At 43.6% G+C, this 21295-nt stretch overlaps 1 protein-coding gene across 1 annotated transcript in view; it reads right to left on the reverse strand.

Moving 5' to 3' along the window:
• Window positions 1-21295, reverse strand: part of T265_14345 (hypothetical protein) — a gene marked incomplete at both ends in the record, with an annotated part of 56172 nt that overhangs the window by 30973 nt on the left and 3904 nt on the right. Inside the window, 2 exons of the mRNA XM_009173248.1 lie at window positions 1997-2450; window positions 16361-16499. Of these exons, the coding sequence (XP_009171512.1) occupies window positions 1997-2450; window positions 16361-16499 (593 nt within the window). The remainder of the gene's footprint in view (window positions 1-1996; window positions 2451-16360; window positions 16500-21295) is intronic.

Below are 21295 nucleotides of genomic sequence, written 5' to 3' on the forward strand. Positions count from 1 at the left end.
CAAATGAGTGTATTTCGCTAATTGTTGCAAGGCTGTCCAAAACTTGCCTGACACAGTTCCTAGAAAAGTCGTCAACCATTTCTCTGTCCAAAATTTGAAGAAATACAAAACAGGTTCAAACTTTGTTTGTCCGTTGACCATTCTACTAAAATATCTGACAACTTTGGTAGTTTAACTGTGGATGTCCTTCAAGCTATTCAGCTAAGCTGATGAGACTAGGACGGTAAATGATCTGCGCAAACAGTGAACGGCATTCATACTGGAACGATGGTCAGCATGTCTTACCACGCTCTGCATCTGACATCAGGTCTGTCGCGAAGCATAAACAAAGTTGCGAGACTGTCCGACCATGCTACGGTTACTCAGCCCCACCTCACCGCACACTATCGGAAGTTGGTGAAAACTAAAAAGCTCAAACATTGTAGTATGTTCGGCACGAGAACTCTGCTCGCTAAACCACACAGAGAGTAGTATCCGATTACCTCGGTGATAGAGGTAGGGGTGGACGTCAGGCAGTGCAGTCGGGTTGAAATAACACTGGTTCTGTCCAGGACGTGGCAGAAAATGAAAAATACGGTAGTACTATAAGTTCTATGGAGCCGCTGTAAAATAAGAGTATCACGATGTGTACGATGTAACTGGCATCACCAAGCTTGTTTTCAAAGCTTCACTCCTGATTGACTGCTAGGTAGCACGGAACTTACAGACAACTGTTGAACGGCATCGCCGTAATGGCCATGGGATTCCTGGGATAACCTCATCCGCCCAGTCCACTGAGGCTGATTCAGAGTTCTGCTAGCTCATCTTGGAGGACAGTCAGAGGACCGCCTAATACTTACTTTTGTTCATTCACATCTCCGCCACAATAAGACAGAGAACAAGACCTCCTTGGTAGCAAGTCTTCCCAGACTATTCCGCTTTCAGAGGATACTATGAACGACTTCATTCACCTTCCAGTAAGTCCTTCCCACAGATATGCTGGGACATATGTGGAACTGGTTAAACCCACATTCCAAACCACTAACAAGAGGACGTATTGCACAATCCACTCCCGTTGTGGTTCGTGCCACTATGGTGAGCTGTCCAGTTCTCATCAGGGGAAAAGAGTAGAAAAGCGCAATGGGTTATTCTGAAGCAATGGTCTTCAATCGAAGTGGATGTCTACCGGATAGAAACCACTATCCAAAAGAGTTATACGTCTTCTCTACTGATCTGAAAGATGGAATTCTTCATCAGCCTCAGTCACCCCAAACAGTTGCTTGGTACTGTAACAAAATTCTAGGATGTCGCTCCCGAAAAATATCCCCATAGACACCATTTGGAAAGCCCGTTTATCTTTTGAAAGATGGGATTCCCTGATTGATGGAGTGCTGCCTGAAGTAATTTTCTTCCATTTGCATCTTCCGATACTAATAACAAAGCTGTTGCCCGTATATCACAATGTTCCGCTGGAAAGACTGACTGAAAGACCCAGGTTCCATTGACTCTAAGTGACTAAGTTGCCTGCTGACCTTATAGTTGAAAGTTCGTAGACAGCTCCTTTACAAATAAAAGACCCAATGTTGTCCTGTACAGAAGGCATTGTGTTTCACCTCAAAGGGAAAGGAGATATGCAGTTTGTTCAGTCACTATATAGGTTCAACCCGGTCAACGCGCAAAGATCTGCCCATCAACGGACCTAGGTGATTTTTCAATGATCAATTCAAAAGGCGGCATTTAGATAAGACCTGATTTTGTGAGAGGAGTGCCGCCTCGCTAAGGCGGCATCATGAAACAAAGCAAAACAATAGATGTTAAAATACGAATTAACAAACTGGCTGCAGGCACAGATAGGGGACATAACGGAGGTGAGTAACACCTTGATCCTAGGACAGTTCCAACAATTCGTACAGTTCAAAGCAGATAAATGTTGCCTGACAGACATAAGAGAAGCTGTTCATGCGGTTTGTGATATCTTGTTTACCAAACTAGGACAATTGCTTGACCAATGACTCACCCGCACTGGCGTCCCGTTCACTGATGTAAGGGTTTTTGTTTGTCGATATATCCGACAGATGGTTTGTTGGAGGCTGTTCCGCGTTGGGGGATGAAAGTACAGCCGACTCTGTACTGGGTACTGCGTATGTATCTAGGTCACCACCCCGTTTGGTATCCGACGGGCTAGGGGACCCCAGTGAAGTCGAGCAACCTGGCGGCTTGCTGCCTACCTGACTGAAGCGAACCTTCGTTAGTATAAAGTCCTCTGATTGACGAACTTCCGGATCCCTTTCTGTATAGGCTAACTGTCCGTTCACGCCAATATCAGCTGCATTGCCAGCAAGCTTGTCAATGCATACATTATCGTAATGCTGATCAGAATGGTCAGACATTGGCAGCTGAGCTGGTGTTGATTGGCTGATTGCTGCAGCCAGGTTATCGATCGAAAGACGGTTGCGTAGATCAGCGCTCACCTAGTGAAACAATAGACCAATAAAAACAACATGAAAGCCAAGTGCGGTATGTGTGCATGGTTGCGGCGTTTGCAGTAGGAATGAGTAAGTGTATGGTCACTCCTAACTATTCATGCATACGGGTCAACACAAAAGACCAACTCGGATGCTCTTCTGCTTCAGCGAGAGAAGCCACCGTCCACATATTCCCTTAGGACCCTCTATCTTGCCACAAACTAAGTACGATGGTTTTTTTTGGAGACGCATAAATCCTTACATAAACAGGCGCCTTCTTATGTCCTGGTATTCCTTCCACGTAAGAATCGAAAACAACATCATTATCCCTTGGTCAACTCGTTACGACGGGGACTTCCGACATCAGCAAACGATTTGAGTCGGTCCTGTGGGTGCCACCTCCCAGTGAGAACCACTTGCTTTGGTCGATCTTGCGTGAACCAGCAAAGTTTATGTAAATCACGCACGATTTATTAGTCCCCGTCTAACGGACAGCTCTTTAAGCCGGATATAGAAGTTTTCTGCGTTCCCTGTAGGTTTGGAAAGGGGCTGTAATTTTGCACATAAAAATGACGCATTCCCTATTATGGCCTAGAAGAGAAATACTAAGATCAGTTTTGTGCACCATCGGTGTGGGACAAAATTATGGATAGATGCACTGTCCGTTCGGCCCAGATAAATCACCGCTCACTCAAATCAGATCCTTTCACGAATCAATAGTTCGCAAACATGATGTGACATTCACAGCGTACTGATGCCAAAGAGTAAAGCCTCAACAAAGGCCTATCTCACCGGAAAACTGTCGTAATGAGTAGGTTTCACTCCACTTCATCCTACACACTGGCCGCCTGCTGTGGCGTATGGGGCCCGGTACTGCTGAGCTAAGTGAGCCGTGCTTTTTCAAAACGCCATCTGATTACCTTTCTCGTTGTGTCAAAGTTGAGCTATTGTGGTCAGCGGTTTAATACCACAGGACTTCACAAGTCATCTTCTCTACATTGAGGTAATGGAGCAGCGAATGAAAATGGTCAAAATTTACTCTTGCTCCTGTTGCCTAACTTCTATCAGCTACCTGGTTTTATTACACTACACATAGTTGGATCGTGGTCATGGGAACCAAGAGGAAAACATGTTGATAACGTTTCACGGACTCCTGAACGTATACAACGAAAGGTTAAATAAATCACTTAGGCAGCCCATGACCGGTTTCTTTCTTATTCAGGGTCATCAGGTAGGCACAGTCCCCGAGGATCCGCCAAACTTGTGTTCTACGTGAACCTAAATTGCACAAAATTAGTGAAATACAATGGCAAATTCAGTTACTTAAAACACCATACACCAGAGGTCCAGCTGGGTTCCAGGTGAGTCTCCCGTCAAAATCAAATTGGTATTTCGGTAAAGATGAATCAATTCACGTTTACTATTCGAGGTAACCTAAGCTGGATGAGAACTCTATTCAAGGAGCTCAAGGCTACCCCCAAAAAATACGTCTTCTTCACAATATAATATCAAACGAGTTTCTGATGAATTTTTTGGTGTCCAAGGTTCATCGATCTCTTGCTCTCAATAGAAGATTTGCTGGTAGTCCGCTCCTTACAAACAGAATATACTGAGATGTTTCGGTAGTAAAACTGATATTACATTGGTGGTCGGCTCACTGCAAGCTAATGAAATGTACCTCCAATGACCGGCTCAAACCTGAGTAACGGCTAATATGAGAAGATCATATTAACGAGTTCAGCTTTTGCTTAGTAAGTACACCGCACCGTCCAACTGTTACCATGAATCTATTCGCCTTTTTCTAGTATTAAGTGCAAGGCTGAATAACTTGCTACTGTTTGCACACCGCCTAACGAAAGCCACCAGGATAGCAGACGGATCCATACGTTAAAAGTACAGTTACGCAGCCTTGATAGCATGCGACTGAACCACTGCTTTTTAACATTTTACTTCACAGAACATTGCGTGTTTCCACACCCTATGTGGTTGGACATAAAATCGATCAATTCACGTGCATACTACTGAAACTATCTGTATCCACAATGCTTAGTTACAACAAAGTACACAAAAGGGGCCATACGTTGTATTAATAAAATCCATCACCTACGCCTCTCATACAAAATCAAGAATGTGGCTATTCTAGTCAGGTGTAAGATACTTCTTTGTGTTACATACATAGCTGGCTCCAAGGTCACCACCAATGCTCATATATACAGCGGTACACTCGTAAAAGCAGTCAAACCTTCTTTGATAAAACGGAATTCGAAGGTCCAGTTGAATTCCGAAAACACTGATGCGGGCTCCTTAGTTCTTAACTCTTGACCCAACCAGAAGTTTCATCACCTGAGCAAGAGTGGTCAATAATCCTCTCTTCTTGGCACGCGGCTGCATAGTAGTTTCAGGATATGATCTCTCTAAAGATTCCGGTTGATCAAACTTACCGCACAGTCAATAGTAGTGGTTAACTTCACCGTCATTAGGAAAAGTTCCGCCTCACGTTGTCAACGATCACGCTTTCGCTCAAATGTGCTAAAAAATGACCTGAGCTCACCTAGTTAACGGATACGAACTCCAAAAACTGCTCGCTCGTGAACAGTCCGTTTGAACAACTACCTGATCACCACCGGCACCAATCGAAATATGGGTAGCTTCTTAACGTGATAGTAAAGCAGTAGACCTAAACGGATGCACGGTTTGTTGCACAGTTGGCTATCTGCTCCCACATGCACACACTATAGACTCATCTCATTTGCCAGAACATTTTTCAGTAACTCGCTGTTCTTGATTCTCACTCTCTAGGCAAATATCCCTTTGGACAGACTACCATTCCTTTTATTGGGTTATGTCTATGGGCTCTCATTGAATAGTGTGGCATGTTCGGGTAAAGAAATGCATGCAGAGAAAGTTAGGAACCAAGATACTGTGGGCAAGGTTGGAGTCATCAAGTAAAACGTCTGTAGGAAGTTTGTTCATTTGACCCGATTGCACCCATCAGTTTACCGCAACTTACTTATTACCACTCTCAACCGCCATCCTTCCTACCTGGATGCTTCTCTTAACCTGTTTTAGACTATATATGTATTCCTTTTTGGTATATGTTGTTTAGCAAAACAACTAAACGCAGTAGGCTTCATTTGATTTCTCACAGTACAAGACAGATGAAGTTTTCTAAACTTTCCACTTTTTTCCAGTCCTTCTCCGTCGACTGTCTGTTACATTCTTTAAATGAGTGAGCGAGGTTCCCAGCCACTCTGTAGTATGACCATTTTAGCCTAGCAGCAGTTCTTTTGACTTTCTCACGTGAATGTTTTCTGCCTGTGACGTGCACATGCTCACACATGTTAGCTATGCATGGCTGATCTGTATTGATTCCATCGATTTGTTCTTTACGCCTCGATGCTGGGTTGTTCTTGTGGTGGTCGTTACTGTATATTCCACGTTTTGCGCTGTTCATACTTTAGAATGGGATAAACCATCTTATAAGTTCGCCTCACTTGTCAACCGCATGTATTCGGGCCTGGATTACAATCATGATCAGAAGTAGTCAGTGTAGTTGATCGACTCATTTGCGAAGTAGTGTTTTTTGCGTGTTTTTTCTCTCTCTCTCGATTAAACCAGTCAGATCACCGAAAATGCCGGTATGTTCACCCGTATATGCTTAATGATTCTGGTGCGCTAATGGAGCAGTGGTAGTACGCTTTCCTTGTATGCAGGATGTCTGGAATGGTATTATGGACACAGACAAGAGTACAACCTGCTGATAAGCTCTAATAATGCCAAAACTGTAGTCCAGTGCTTCCGAAGTTTGGGAATAAACAAACTAGAGCAGGCAGGGGGTGAGGTGGGAGTAGATACGAATATGTCCCATACTCACTATTTGCATCAGGTTCAGGTACGTGAATTGAGTTCATTTCTTACGGATGTATTTAGACACGTTCCCACTCACAATACACGTCAAAATATGAATTAAAGCTGATGAAGTTAAAGCCCCAATCGTACCGGACAGTGGAGCTGCAGTGGGTCAAGCTACGTCTTTTACCATAGGAAGCTTTCAGTGAACAGCAGAGACTGGTTAAAACTTGGAGTGATGACAGAGATGTAGGTCGTTATTAACCGTTCCTCGAGAACCGTCTGTTGTGTGGTTGTTTATGTTGCAAAGAGGGACTACGATGCATTAAAACTTTCAAACAGAACTTACATAATGTTTTGAAACAGCAGCTGTTGTGGTGAAATGGAGACCCACAGGTGAATCGGTATGAACAGCATCGTGACTGGAAATGTCTGATGCTTTTATAAACAATATCAATCAATATCCTCAAAATCTGTGCCAAACGTTCAGTCGCATGGCAACCGCCAAACTTATGGTGATCTATTCTGAGTGCCTGTCTAAAGTGCCCCCAACGAAAAACAAGACTTCGGTTTTATTGGAAAACACGTGAGTCAGGTGTACAAACCACATGAACTGTGTCATGCGACAGAAGAATAGAAAGGAAAAAAGCAACGCATTAAACCGAACCTGTTGTTTTAAGCATGTTGACGGACTTAGCTGAATGCTAAATTTGAAGTTCCATGTCTCTTGACCAGCGATATACATTTTAGCAGCAGGGAATTATTACACCGCTCTTTCCCTCACACGTATGCTCCAATGACTTCACCCCACGTGACCAGCTGGCAGGCACCGGTGTACATATTAAGCCAATCTACTNCCCCACGTGACAGCTGGCAGGCACCGGTGTACATATTAAGCCAATCTACTTGAACCATGAAGATTAAAAATAAAAGTAAACCGAACACACTGTCAGTGACAAATTTATTTTGATTGGAACGTCGGTTCTTTTGCACCATTTGGCACTGAATGTTTCCGTACACCGCCCAAACTCAGTAAGAGACAGGAATGAACTTGCTGTGAGGGATACGAAATCGCTCTCTTGGAACTCTCACGGAATATTGTGTGGAGGCACGCTCGTAGATGAAATGTTCTTGTCAGTTCGTCATAATGTTGCACTCGAAAGAAGGGAGCATGCCTTTCACCATTAGCTGTGGTTTACCCGTGTTGGAGAACGCATGTCAGGGATTAGCGAAATACACTTATTTGCAAACTAATTTGGTTTTTCGAGAGACTCACCTAGAACCCAACTGAATCTCTCGGTTTTGATGTTTCCAAACCAAATTAGTTTGCAAATGAGTGTATTTCGCTAATTTCGTGCAATATGGTTCCAGGTAGAACATAAGGTTGACTGAAACTCGGGGACCGCACCTACCTGATGAGTCCCAAGAAGGGCGAAACCGGTCGTGGGCTGTCGAGGAGTTTTCAGTAATCTTATGAGTAGTGCAATACAAAAATATACATGTCAGGGATCTTCACGTAGACGGGCCAAGGCTGTGCAGTTGTGTCTGGGCTAATTTGAACCCACCACAGAAGGATCAGCTAACTAGCAGTGCATCGATCTATTGATTGCGTTTAAAGAAACAAGGCTGTGAGCTTTTACGCGTTATTTGTAGACTTCCGCTGAAAATCGACCGATATGTACGGTGAAGAGAAAACATACCATGACTACTGAAACAATCAAATTTTTTAAAACTCTGTCTACTTCACGCGAAACAAACTCGATTTTCAACTTGGTGTTAACGAGACAATAGTTGACTGTAAATAACGTGAATCCCTGGTTGTAAGTGGCACTCAACTGAGTGTGCTGGACGGACGTTGCCTCAACTTTCACTTGGAACGACATTCAATTTGTCAGAGTATTTTCTTGATCCAACCCTATTTACAAGGTTGATGAAACATCGAAGACAACCCGTTACCGGTTATACTCTTTTTGTTGCCCCTCAAGCATATGTAGTGTCCATCAGCAGCCCTATCTTCTACTTGAACAGCAAACTTTACTTACCTCACTTAAAAATAAACTTGATGGCAACGGTGGGGGGAGACCCGACTGAATCACTGTTTCAACAACATTTCCAGTATGGTCATGCCCTTCATTGGGTCATCACCAGGGTTCCATCCATAGTCTCCGTGATGATTTTTTTGGTCGCAGATGAGAGAGGGTCTAATCAGTGGATCTAATCAGCTAGGAGAGCCAGTTCTAGTGATAGGGCCCCTCGGGTCAATCTTCAGGCAACCATAGTTCAGCTATATTGCGCCACCCGGAGAAACCAAACATCGTCTTCCACACAAAGTCACGGTTGGTCACGTGAAAACCCCCCATCGCCAAGGTCAAGGTCATAGCGCCTGCATTTACCTCCGACTTCAGCATTTTACTCCCAACACTCTGAGCTCTAGAAAATTCAACGTGTGCCTGTGCATGGGTGACGTTCGTTCAGAAGCCAAACATAATCAGGGCCACCGTTTGAGCACATTTCAACATCTGACAAAATTATTTTTTCTAACCAGTTGCATAACAGCTGGTCACCGGTTGGAACAATGCATAAATGCCTTACTGTAAGTGAAAAGAAGTTACTACATATCCAGACTTCAGACTTCTATTCCTTGTTCCTGAAATTGTGAACTTTTGTCTATTTCATGAGGGCCGTTGTCCTGATGTTCTGTTTGTTTGATTCCATCCTTTAGAAAACTGAGCAGTTTGTGCTGGTGGTCTGACTCTCGAAATCATAGAAGGATTCATAAGACGAAGTCAAATGAATTTTGGCATAGTTTTTAGATCGATGGCACTTTTTCTACATAAAAATAGCCTGGGCTTCTAAGCCATCTGATCAGCGTTGAATGTGAAACCTTGTTCGATACCAGTAAAAGGCTGTAAATTATGTGAGATTTTTTCTCTTTTGATGCGTTCGATCGCTTTTCTATGGTTAATGAACCGTTAAACTATTCAGAAGTACAGTGTTCTCAGACAGACTCTCTCGTTCTACTCTCGGAGAAAGACGCCGATTTGGTAACATATATGGCACCATTGATTTGATGGACAAAGTATCTAACATATTGGGAAATTCGACAGGCGCACGTGGGAAAAGTGGCGGTTAGTTTCTAAGCTTTGGGTGTTTTTGTTGGGGTTTTGTAGATCATAGCTCAGTGGACGAACTTTGGAGCCGGTATAGTTCTATAACGGATCGTCACACTTCACAAAACCGCAGCTTTTAAGCGAACAAGCGCCATTACTAAATTGCAGCAGCACCGATGTTCGAAGACGGCGGTGGTTAACAGCCGCCGTTGTCACCCCGGAAAGCGCAGGCTCTAAAACGTGTGGGGACCTTACTCGGTTTGCCATTCCGAGCTCTGGTTACGCGTCTGTTTGGCTGCTTGAATAGGTTTTATGGACGTGACACACTACTCATAAGGTTGCTGAAAACTCCCCACAACCGGTTCGTTCGTCCTTGCCCAACTCCCGATTTCCCATCAGCCTCATGTTCTACTTGAACCCGAATTGCACGAACACCGACCAATGCACTCATTTGCATAACAGTTTGATTTTCACGGGAGACTCACTTGAATTCCAGCTGAATCTGTTATTATTGAACTCAGTATGCTGCACCACAAACGAGTGATCCAGATGAATTCATCTGAGTCATCCATGAAAGAAAAACTGGTATGCAAATGGATGTGTTTGTTTTTTATTGGTCTCGTTTAAGCTAGCAATACATTGTAGACTATCTGGGTAGAATCCTGCTGTGAGATCTGCTCGTTCCTCGTCGGATCGGTCAATTTTAGAATTACTGAACTAGATCAGGGTAGACCAGAATGTTTCGGGTCGATGACGTAAACGAGCACATGCTCGCCCTATGCACAGCCGGCCATTCAACAGTCCTACTTGGCTAACTCCAGCAGGGGCTGCTGACCCAGGCCATTATGAAAAAATGCATACTTTACTGGGAGACTGTTGCTCATGTTGTACATTTGCTTCCCGTCACCGAGGGCTGATGATATTTGTCTTCAGGTTGGTAATCGGTTCTGTTTCACGAATCCAGTTATGGATAGCCTTCTACCAGTACCCATTTCCGGTCAACGTCCAAAAATATGCACTGTCCGGTGTATCATACACACTGGGTTGTAGGTGGAGGCCTTGACCCGCCTTAAACTTCTGGAGTATTCAGTCCACAGTTTTTCTGTAGGTGTGTTTGTGTAGCCTGCATTGATCAGCCGCTAAAACCAGCGAGCTAAGTATGCGCACCTAGGGTGCACCTGTCCAGCAGTCACCTGATCCACCCTCGCATTTATTTAGAAATTCACATTTCTCGTTCTCCCCAATCATTGCCAAATCATGATTCGATCATCACTGGTCTCCAGTTAACTATGCCGAAGGCTCCAGGAGCACCGTCTCCTTTTCGATATCCAGCTCAGATCGAATGATATATGGCACCCGGGCAAGTGTCCATTATAAGCTTGACAGATAAATCCGAAAACAGGTGGCAGTCCAGGGTGTGTGAGACATAATTTATTTACTTTCAACTTGCGATGCCGATAAACACAAGTGAATCATTGTCTGTTATAACTCCGCAGTAAAACTGGCAACCAGTGCCCATGTGACATCACTCATAAAATGACCGAGAACAGGTGACGTGAACAAGCTGGAATCGAACATAATTCTAGTTAGGAATATTATGAATGTACCTGCCGTGTAAATGAATGTAACCTTAGGATCAGGAGATATGAGCTGATCATTCGAAACACAAATTGTTTTCAATACGAACTGGTGCTCAAATGACACGAAGGTAGTCCAAATAACCATGCGAGCAAATTTGAGGGAACACTGCTAATTTTCATCAACAACGGAGTCAGCATCTCTAAAAAGGGGCCACTTGGGACAGCTGTGATTCGTCACTGTGGTCCGATCTGTCCCCGGTAAGGACTTTATTTGGGTGACCATGCTCCTAGCAAACGGAATAATGATGATCTACTGGTAAAAGGTCTGACCAAAAACATGTGTAGGGCAGTCAGTCGGCAGTCTGCCTGGATATACCAGTTTGGCAAAACTCCAATCAGAAAACGGCTTCGGCTGTTTTTACAGCGATTACATCTGAACGACATTCCAGCTACTTAATACAAACTTCACTGCCTTTAACTGCCATCACTGTAGTAATTTCCTCTCTAAATGAAGTTTTGCTGCACATGACGCCTACAACCCGTGTACTACTTCATTCGATCCTTTCTAAGTATGACAATTCCTCTAACGCAACCGAATTCCAGTTGTTCACTAGAATTCGTTGTGCCGGTGCTGAATTGTACTAAACTATCCACCGTTACACTAATAATTGTGATCACATGAAACATGCATGCTGTCACCACGATTCAGATGGCGAACACAAAATTCTAATGCAGCACAATATTCGGTAATTCGTTTCCCCAAGTCAATATCCAATGGATACGTTCAACTTTCAAGATCCCGGGAACCCTAAAAACCTGTTAGGCAAGTGGAAAAAACAAGCAACTCTTTTAAACCAGAATAAATGAAATCTTAGTGAACCAATTTTCTCGCTTCATTCAACTTGCTAGCGAGATATCAGAAAAACATATTAGAAAAAACCAGATCAGATTCGCCGCAGAGATCGCCTGATTAAGAAAACGCACGTCGATCGATTTGCGAACAATTGGCGCTTATTAGCAAAGGCCGAAATTTGAGCCATGTGAGCGACGTAGTTTTTTTCGCATGCGTTCTATTTCTCACAAACCAAACATTGATTTATTGGCCACAACGGAACATAGACACCTAACTACAAAACGTTTACACTAGGCGTTTCATTTTCGCCAGTTCCAAGTGCTACAGCTTATGTCTCGTGTAAAACTCTCGGGATAGAATCTCATGATCTTTTGTAGTTCAAAGGGTGCGTGCTAAGAAAAGAACGCATAAGACACGGTATTCCTCAGCACTGCCATTTTCGTGGAAATAGTTACTGTTTTTTCCATGATCAAAATCTTTAAAACAAGTCTGTTTATTTTCAGATTCAGCAGAAAGGCATTATGTCAAGATGAGACAATAAAAACGAACAGACTAAGTCACGTGACAATGTTCCTCGCATTGATCCAAGAACGGAAAGGTTAAGTAGCATTTGTGGGTAGCGAAATGAACTTGGTGGTGTAGTGGTTACACACTCGCCTCGCATGTCAGATGTCCGGGGTTCGAATCCCGGCACGACCATTCGATATGCACTGCTGATGAGCTCTAATAAGAGCGAACCTCGAGTCCAGTGCTTCCCTTTGGTGTGCGGAATAATTACGCAAGAACAGGAGGACGACCGCTCGAATGGAGGTCACTCTATTGAGTGGTCAAATACTTCTTTCTCCATTACAACCTCTTTAGTGCACTCAGGGCTTTTAAAAATATTCACTAAGCTACTGGTAGCAAGCCACCAATAATTTGAACACTATCTCATCTGTTTGAATCCTTTCTGATTTAGGTCACAAGTTAAAGTTGTAGCGGATAAACACAATAAACTATGGCGAGTAAGATATTCCTCTATGATTAGATAGTACGAATACTAGTGGACTTGTCTCTCGGCAAGGCATTTCCGTGTAATGTTTGATAGATTCTAACCTCAGTCCGTCCGCATTCCCTTTCTATATAGTTTCCGTTCGTTACGAAAACTGCCTGACCACAAGAATACGCAGAATTGTTATCAAAGCAGATTCTTAGACTGCCAAAGATCAAGTGCTACACTGAGGAAATAAAGTGTAGGGCTGCCGTACACGTATATACGAACGAGCAACAAAGGTTCCGTCGGAAATTCAATCGATATCAAATTTGACCCTACCGAAGCACTTCGGCGAGCTAAGGATGGGAAGACCGTCCAGTCGTCACAAGCTATCAGACAGACAGACTATAAAATAGATGGTTCTGTTAAGGAAAGAGAGTGAATTACATGGTGGAAACCAAACAGGATGAACTCTCAAGATCATCGAGACATTAGCCAATCAGGAGAAAGGTCAGCCAAAAGGAATGCTGCCTCCAATTAGCAGTGGTGAGCACAGATTCATCTCGGTGAGTAGATCTTGTACACACTCCCACAAAACCCTACCCACATACCGCAAATTGCATTGAAATGCTTTCAGTCAAAGTGGTCAGTCAAGCAGCCAACTCAAGGCCCATAATATGAGGTGTGTGTATAAGAATTCTAGTTGATGACCTTAAATAAATGGACGTTTAGAGAACAGTCTGACTGGGAAAACTTTGTACAAAGCGGACACAGTTTGCGAGTCGAGTTTGACAGTCAAGCGGCAAAGTTTTGATTATTCGAAGGAGCATTGTCGTTTCCCAGAGTTATACGAAAAACGCTGTCATATTATGATTATTATTCAGTGTAATTTGGTGTAGACATGAAAGCCAATTCAATTGTCACAAGGTCTCAGAAGTGATTTGTCCTTAACCAAACCCAGAAACAAGTATCAAGTCCCTTGCTGATGTTGCCTTCGGGAGACCCGCGTTTCGCTTTTCTCACACTAGCTGTCCTGTAATCCTAGAGCGGCTCGCTCACTAGTGTCCGCTGGATACACAAAACAACCTTGTTTTCTGGGTCGGGGGGTCTTACAAAAGGACGGACGAGTAATCCAAAGGGTCTTCCTGCATGAAAGTGTTTGTTGAGTTTAGTGAAAACAACACGCAGAATATCGAATGAGATAATATGCGCCGCTATTATTCGTTCTTATGGCTTGTTCGAACACTCAGAACGAGAAGAACTAAGGTTGATGTCACCGGCCTACTGCACTGACGTCATACAGTTGTCGTGAAGGGAAATTCTTGACATATTTGTGTGGCGGATGCCGCGTATGGGCTGTTAACCTAGATGTGGGCAGAAATTCCTAAAATCCTCAGCTTTCAATTGTAAGTTTGTTGGCGCACACTAGAAATGTTAAACTACTATCGCTGATGTATAGTGAATTGTTTTCCTCGGCGAAAAAATGCACGCTTGAAGTGAATTGACGGTAGCTTGGCCACTGCACTTACTCAGGTGCATACTTCAAGCGTCTGCGTACAAACTTCGTCAACTTAAACATCAGACAAGACATAACAAGGATCAGGGACCCTAATGGACGGGCCTTAGTAGTGAATCAAGCTGTTAGTAACGATTGAACCCACAGCATATCTATACCAGTTTTTGCCCTATCTCTCTCTCTTTCTCCATTGGGAGTAGGCAGAAATGTGTCAGCCAGTCTACAGTCTACGGTGTGCCATGCGCAAAATAAGTAGCTGTTGCTCGGATCATGAAAACGATGGATTGCAGCGCAATCAGACAGGGGCTACTGGGAGTCGGGGTGATAGACTCTGGGTGCCGGGAGGCAATGTTCTATCGACTCCCATAGTAGACAGTTGCAGAACTACTCCTTCAACAGTAAAACCAAATGATACCGGTGAAATGGTCTGATAGTCCACCGTTCGACTGATTTTGCTTTCTGTAAGATGACGTGCTCATCTTTGCTGTGGTCAGGGTACAGTCAGTGCTGCACTGTTATGACGACATGCTTATTCAGCCAGAATGGTCTTATTCTCATAAGACAACGTTAACACTGTGTTTAATGGAACAGCGTGAGGTCTTATTGGTCAACTGAGATCAAAGTGATCGATAGGCGTTCCATGTAAGTTTAAAGTTTCGTCGTGCTACTTTTCCGGGAAGAATTTCCTTGACATAACACCGGAAGCGGTGTCAAACACGCAAAATAAAGGCACGTTGGGTTGTTCAGCCATAAGTAGATGAAATGTACCTGACACCTGTGGGGGCATTAATTTCCGACTGGGACACCCTTGAAATAATTGCGCGATATCTGTGTAATTTCCTCGTGTGCAGCTGTTTTGGTACCATTTACGTGATGAGATGTCCAAAGAGGGTTCCCACCTGTAACATGAAATGTCTACTATCCCAGCGTACATGTTTATCTGATAGTTTCATACTGAGACATCCGAAAAAAACATGATAAATGAACTGACCCTGTACTGCAGTCTTTCAGATGTGAACAACACGTGATGTCTTTATTCGCGTATGTTTCCATACTTTCCATACTTTGGTTCAGAGACTAGTGATTTCACGATGAGAACCAGCAGTCCAATAGATAGGAAACTTTCACTAGCTTGGGTGGTATGCTACACGCCTTCAATGAGCTCATAGTTTCGTCTCTCCAGTATCGATCCGAAGCTGAAACGGCAACAATGATTACTTAACCCTGCAATTTCCTCTCACGAGTGCGAACTTTGAACTTGCTTTGGTCATGTGACGCACGCTGTCCACCGTCCAACAGACCCCTAGACCAGCCCTTGCCCGATTTTTCTACATACTGTCACCTAGATTGTTCCCTATTTATCTTAATCACGTGGCCGATATTAACCAACCTACTTGACAATCACCGCTATTCTAAACGCTGAATATACGCTGATCTGACAAGGAGATTTTGAAAACACCACCGCTCGTCATCTTATGCTCTGCATAACATTTTGGGACTAGTTAGTCCATTCTTACATTATCCCCAGAGAGCGAAAGCCACGGAGACCGGGCGGAACCGTTCGTTTCTCTTAGGAGGTTGCTCTTCTTGGGAGTGCTCGTATACGTAATTTGATTTCCTTTTGGACAGCCGTAACAGTCAAAGCAGTCGACAGCTGGTGCGTCTCCCTAGGAGATAATCATCAATGCGTTCGCACGTACTGAAACCGGATGACCAGAAATCTGAAAGCTGAGTTGGAACTCACAGAAAAATTATCGGTTCAAAACGTTTTGGGTTGCACGAGATGTTTAACCAGATGTTTAACCAAACAGAAGACAAATTTTATAGCTATCTTCAAATAGTCGTTCTCATAAGAGCCAGGATGGGCAGAAAGTCCTCCTTCTGACTTCGTTTGGTGCAGTGTCGTGTAGATCGATGACTGTCTGACAATTTCCACGGTGATATCGCCTCCCCTTATAAACAAAGTACAATTTACATTGTATTGGCTATGAAAGCCAAGTTACTTTCGTGGACATATTTGCGAAATTAAACTCACCGTGGTAGCATCTGTTGGGGTGCCTAACATGGTCTCTTCTCCATCTGGCTGAAAACCACGAGTGGGCGAAGCGTCCTCTATGAGGCAGTCATACAGATGAGATAGCCTTGTTTCCGAACCGCTCTCTAAAGAACCCCATCTACAGAATAGAAGAATAGGAGAAGACCATATAATCCGAAGTGGATTTTTCCACACAGATGTTGATTAATTAATGAATAATGACAAAACCGTTTCCCAAAAACTCAAACTCATTTGGGATCAATCCGACCACTCGAAGCGGAAGACTACGCGTTAACTAGTACCAGCAACCTAACAGAAGACCGCATGCAAATCACATCGGGATCAAAATTTCAGCAAAAACTGCGAAATCAACATTGGACAGGATAATTTAAGTGGCTGACGAGGCAGATTGTTCTAAAACTAAATACTAAAATTGAAATCTTTACTGAACAGTGTTATGTACTTCGCCTAGTTACTTCCCTTCTGGTGAAACTAGGTAATCTCAGTTTAAATTTCTTGAAGTAATAGAAGTAACGCTACGTTTCACGCTATATAATTGTGAAGAAAAAAATGCTACTAACCTAGAGTGCAGGATCGTCCGGTCGGTGGCACGTCAAGCTCAAAATTGGTGATGGGTAAGAAGTGGAGTGCCTTCCGAAAACTTGAAGTCCATTTGTCCAGTAACACGATCACATCAGATGTGTGCGATTCAGTCTCAATTGTGTATGATCTATGGATTTTGAACCAGAAGGTGATCTTGAAGAAAAGCACTTCCAACTCAGTCTTATTTGTGCCGGTCGGTAACGTTGTGCTTCGATTTGGTTACTTTTCGTCCTTGCCACAGTTGCATTTTCATGTAGGGACAAACGCCCAATCATTGGGGAACGTTCTATCGCTCCAGTCATCCTAATTAAACTGCGCTAATTAAGGCACATCCAAGTGGGTGATGTTCCGTACGCTTGCTGGTCAGCTTACACTTCTACGGCTCTCATACCCAGTGAATTAATGCACATCTAGCGAATAGTTGGTGGTCCTTGTGACAACGGACATCCCAAGTAGGAACTACGACATCCGTAAAGTGCACGCTTCTCAGTAAACGTTCGTTTCATAATTGTAGACAAACTGAACACTATGAAGTGAATATTGGACAACGAAATTGCAAAAAATTTACAAAGGGCGACTCAAGGCCTTTCAACAGGCGTGCGTTTTGCTTGTATCGAAAGCCGAAAAAAGTCGTTCAGCTGTAACATCATTTCGGTGCCTAGCTGACGTGCCATAAAAAGGAGGCACGAGGGCTGGGATAATGCCAGGTTGCCCAAGCCTAGACAGGGTAAGTCGAGAGGAGGAGGTCGGGTTCGAACCACGGACCTTCCGGTCAGTAAAGTCGTGCTTTAACCACTTTGTCCGTCTCACCCCCATCGGAAGCCAACCCTTTCAGCGATACAGCTTACCCCTCTCTACCAGCAGGGTCGAATAATATTCATGTTTGAATACTTAGATGAATTCAGATAGGTTGTTTTTTAAGGCAAATGAATAGACTGACTTCTTCATCGATTCAAGTTAAAGTTCCAAGGAAGAAGACTACTGTTAACAATGTATCAATAGTCTGTTTTTGTAACAAGTAAATATCTCTTAGTTCTCACTATTTAATCCTTTACTTGTCAGACCGAAAGCCCCGGGAACCGTCTATTGCTCTTAATGCGTGCAAATCGATTCTAGCTGCATACCGCTGTTTACATCGTTGTCGGTCTAGCACTGGGACAGCAATCGGAGTATTGAATTATCCTTAATCCCTAGAATAACCTTCTTAACTAATGGCGTGTGTACACCGTTTTCGAGACGGAAGCCGACAGGCAATCTGAAGGCGCGCATGTGAAGACTCGAACTCAGTGACATCAACCACTAAGCTACATGAACCTCAATAAAAAAGACATTAGTTAGTTTTCGTTTCCCCAAGATAAGCGTACATTTCGTAATCTGTGATAAACATTTTGTCCTGGACCATTATCAGCTGGATTCAATTAAGGCCTCCCGTCAAAAGCGAATTCATGTGCAAATGAGATTGGTCTTCATCCTGATATTCCAATTTCCGGACAGACAGGTAGACAATAAAGAGGAACTAATCCTAGATAACGATGAAAGTCCAACTACTTGATGTCCTTCAAATCCCCACTAACTAACAACAGTTTAACTTCCAGAATAAATGGGCGATTTCTACAAAATCGGATAAAAAGAATTCACACAACACTCAACGTCCAGTTAATCGACTTAGCAAAAAAGAAATTTCTTCTGTGTGTGTTGCGAGAAAGTCAGTTATGTATAAACGACTTGGCTGTTTATGCTGCTGGATGTTTAACTCTCTCGATAAGAATGTGTAACATTTTCAGCTAATGTTGCTTGCAGGAGGGTCACCTTTTTTAGTTGCACCTTTTGTATGTGGCGTCTTTCTGATCATGCCATAAAATCCATCTTAGGACAAATGGCTTCCTTATTCTACCGGTCAGACTTTTTGGCACAAAATTGTGCAACACAAATAAATCTGACCTTCACACACACACACACACACAAACGCAATCGGTTGTATTGTTTACACAACCAGTAAAGCTTCAAATAGGGAAAAACTAAAATTCCACTCCATTTAAAGGCTTATCCCATTTGCATTCGCTCATTACTTGCAAAAATTTTGCGGGTTGTCTGTTTTCGTCTGCATGCATACACGGAATTTCCGAGGGGGGGGGGCAAGAGCCCCTGACCCAATAAAACTCCACAGATTATGTAGTATGTGTTACTCTGTAGTTAACATTGCTGATCAGAAAGGGGTTCTATCCAAGAGTTACCGTCGTAGTCCGGTGGGTAAAATACAAAGTATTCTGAAGAAGACGTTCTATGTATGCAAGCATCTTCCGACAGAGAAACTGGGATCTTTAGAATTAGGATCTTTATAGAATCGGCGTATGCTGATATTGGTGTGAAGAGATTCCATCCTGTCAGTGAAACTAATCTATGCCGAAAAGCCTAGAAACGCTACTTTACCGTTTCATCCTTTTTGGCGATCATCAACAATGCGCATCTCACGAAACTCGAAGTAACGAACCCGCAACCTTCCAGCCAGTGGTTGAACATTTGACCGCCTGACGACCAGCAGCTGATCAGAAGTCACTAGACAGAAGGTCGCGGCTTCTGAGATAAGCACTGCCGACTATCCGCAACAAGAACGAAACAGCAGTCAAATGTTTCTAGGCTTTTGAGGTTAGAATGGTTTGACTGACAGGATGAAATATCTGCGGTGTTGAATTTGTTTAAATTAGTCCCCATCTTGAACAGACCGGGCATCAATATCTTACGTAAGATTTGTTTTGGTCATCACTTCATACTAGGGGAAGCTGGACACTGTGAAGACGCACACAAACTGAACACCAGTCAAACTCCAAGTACTCATGTTTTAATTGCGTGAGTGAGGCAATTTGCTTGAAGTGACTATTTCCAGCGTGGTTGACATGTTATCTAGACATTATATAGGCGATGTGTTCGGGTTGATGACCGGTTTCAACCTCATCGTTTGGGGGAAGCTCCTCAGATCAAATTAAGGACAGAATCCCGATCAACAAAGACCCTAGGAGGGCAAAAACTATTGGAGCTGAATGCAGTCTAATGCAAAACCGGCTTCGCTTTTCAAACCACTTAAAGCGAATGACCGAATCTTGTATCCCAAAACAACTTGTCTCCAGTCAGCTGAAAAATGAAGTCTGAAATTGTTATACCTGCTGATTCGCCAATCTGTGACATCTGCTGCTGATCCGCACCAGTGCCCAGTGCCTGAAAAAAGACTCACAGAAGGGAACACAACGGCTATATTCCGAACGAGCGAGTGCGAGAGCAAAAGTTACAACGGCCCCACGCTATTTAAGGGGGACTTTCTGACATTGATCCAGGCTGTCTGATAGGCGTCAGTGAACACCCATCAACATCGATCGTGCCTCTATGAAATGCCTGAACGCTGATCACATTCGGTCGTGCTTCTGTGACAGGCATGACGACTCGTTGGCTTTTGCTGAATTGATTGAATGATTGACTGAACTGGATGGAAATTCTGCTGATGGAAATTCTGCTTCTGGGAAAACCTTTAGTTAGTTTTGAAAAACTGCAGCCTTTATTTTAAAATCATTGTAGACAATAGCACTCGACAGAACAGTCGTTAAAAATGGTCACCCAGGCAGGCGCCACAAGCTCTGAGAAGTAAAGCTTCGACCAGTCTCAAACAGGTGAGCCATTCGGAAGAGACTTAAACTCCTCAAGGGACTGAAGGAACGTGTGTATCAAGCTACAGTAAGTGGCGTTCTTTTGTCAGTTTCTATCCAGATTGCCTGAGTGAATGTGTGGAGGCACCGTGTGGTGGCACCACGGAATGATTGTGTTAAGCTAGCACTAAGTCGCTCCCCTGTCCACCTTTATTGTTTTCTTTACAATAAGGCTTTCAAATATGTCATGGTTGTACGGCAGTGAAGCATCGGTTTTGAACACTGATGTCATGCTGTCGATGATGATGATGAAACTCCTCAATGCAGCCTCAACAATGTGGACTTACACAAAATGCGGACACATCTGTCTTAATAAAGTTGGTCTCATGAGTTACCGGCACACCTACCGGTTAACATACTGACTACCTGGAAACGAAGCAGGTTCGCTCCACTTTCCAAAAACTACCTGCCCAACATTGTCATCCTAAGGATGAACGGCTGCTTTAACAAAATATTACCACCTTAGATGATGTGTCAGTGCACAGCTCCTGATTGCACTTACCTGCTGCCACACTTGGAAACGTAGTCGTTCACTGAAACTTAAGGGAACTGACAGATGACGCCGGCACCCGGACAAGTAGCCAGTGTAGGTGCCCATGGTTACGCAATCATGTTTAGGCCAAATGATGGCTTGGCA

The sequence above is a fragment of the Opisthorchis viverrini genome (genome assembly GCF_000715545.1).
Source record: "Opisthorchis viverrini unplaced genomic scaffold opera_v5_189, whole genome shotgun sequence".
NCBI lineage: Eukaryota > Metazoa > Platyhelminthes > Trematoda > Opisthorchiida > Opisthorchiidae > Opisthorchis > Opisthorchis viverrini.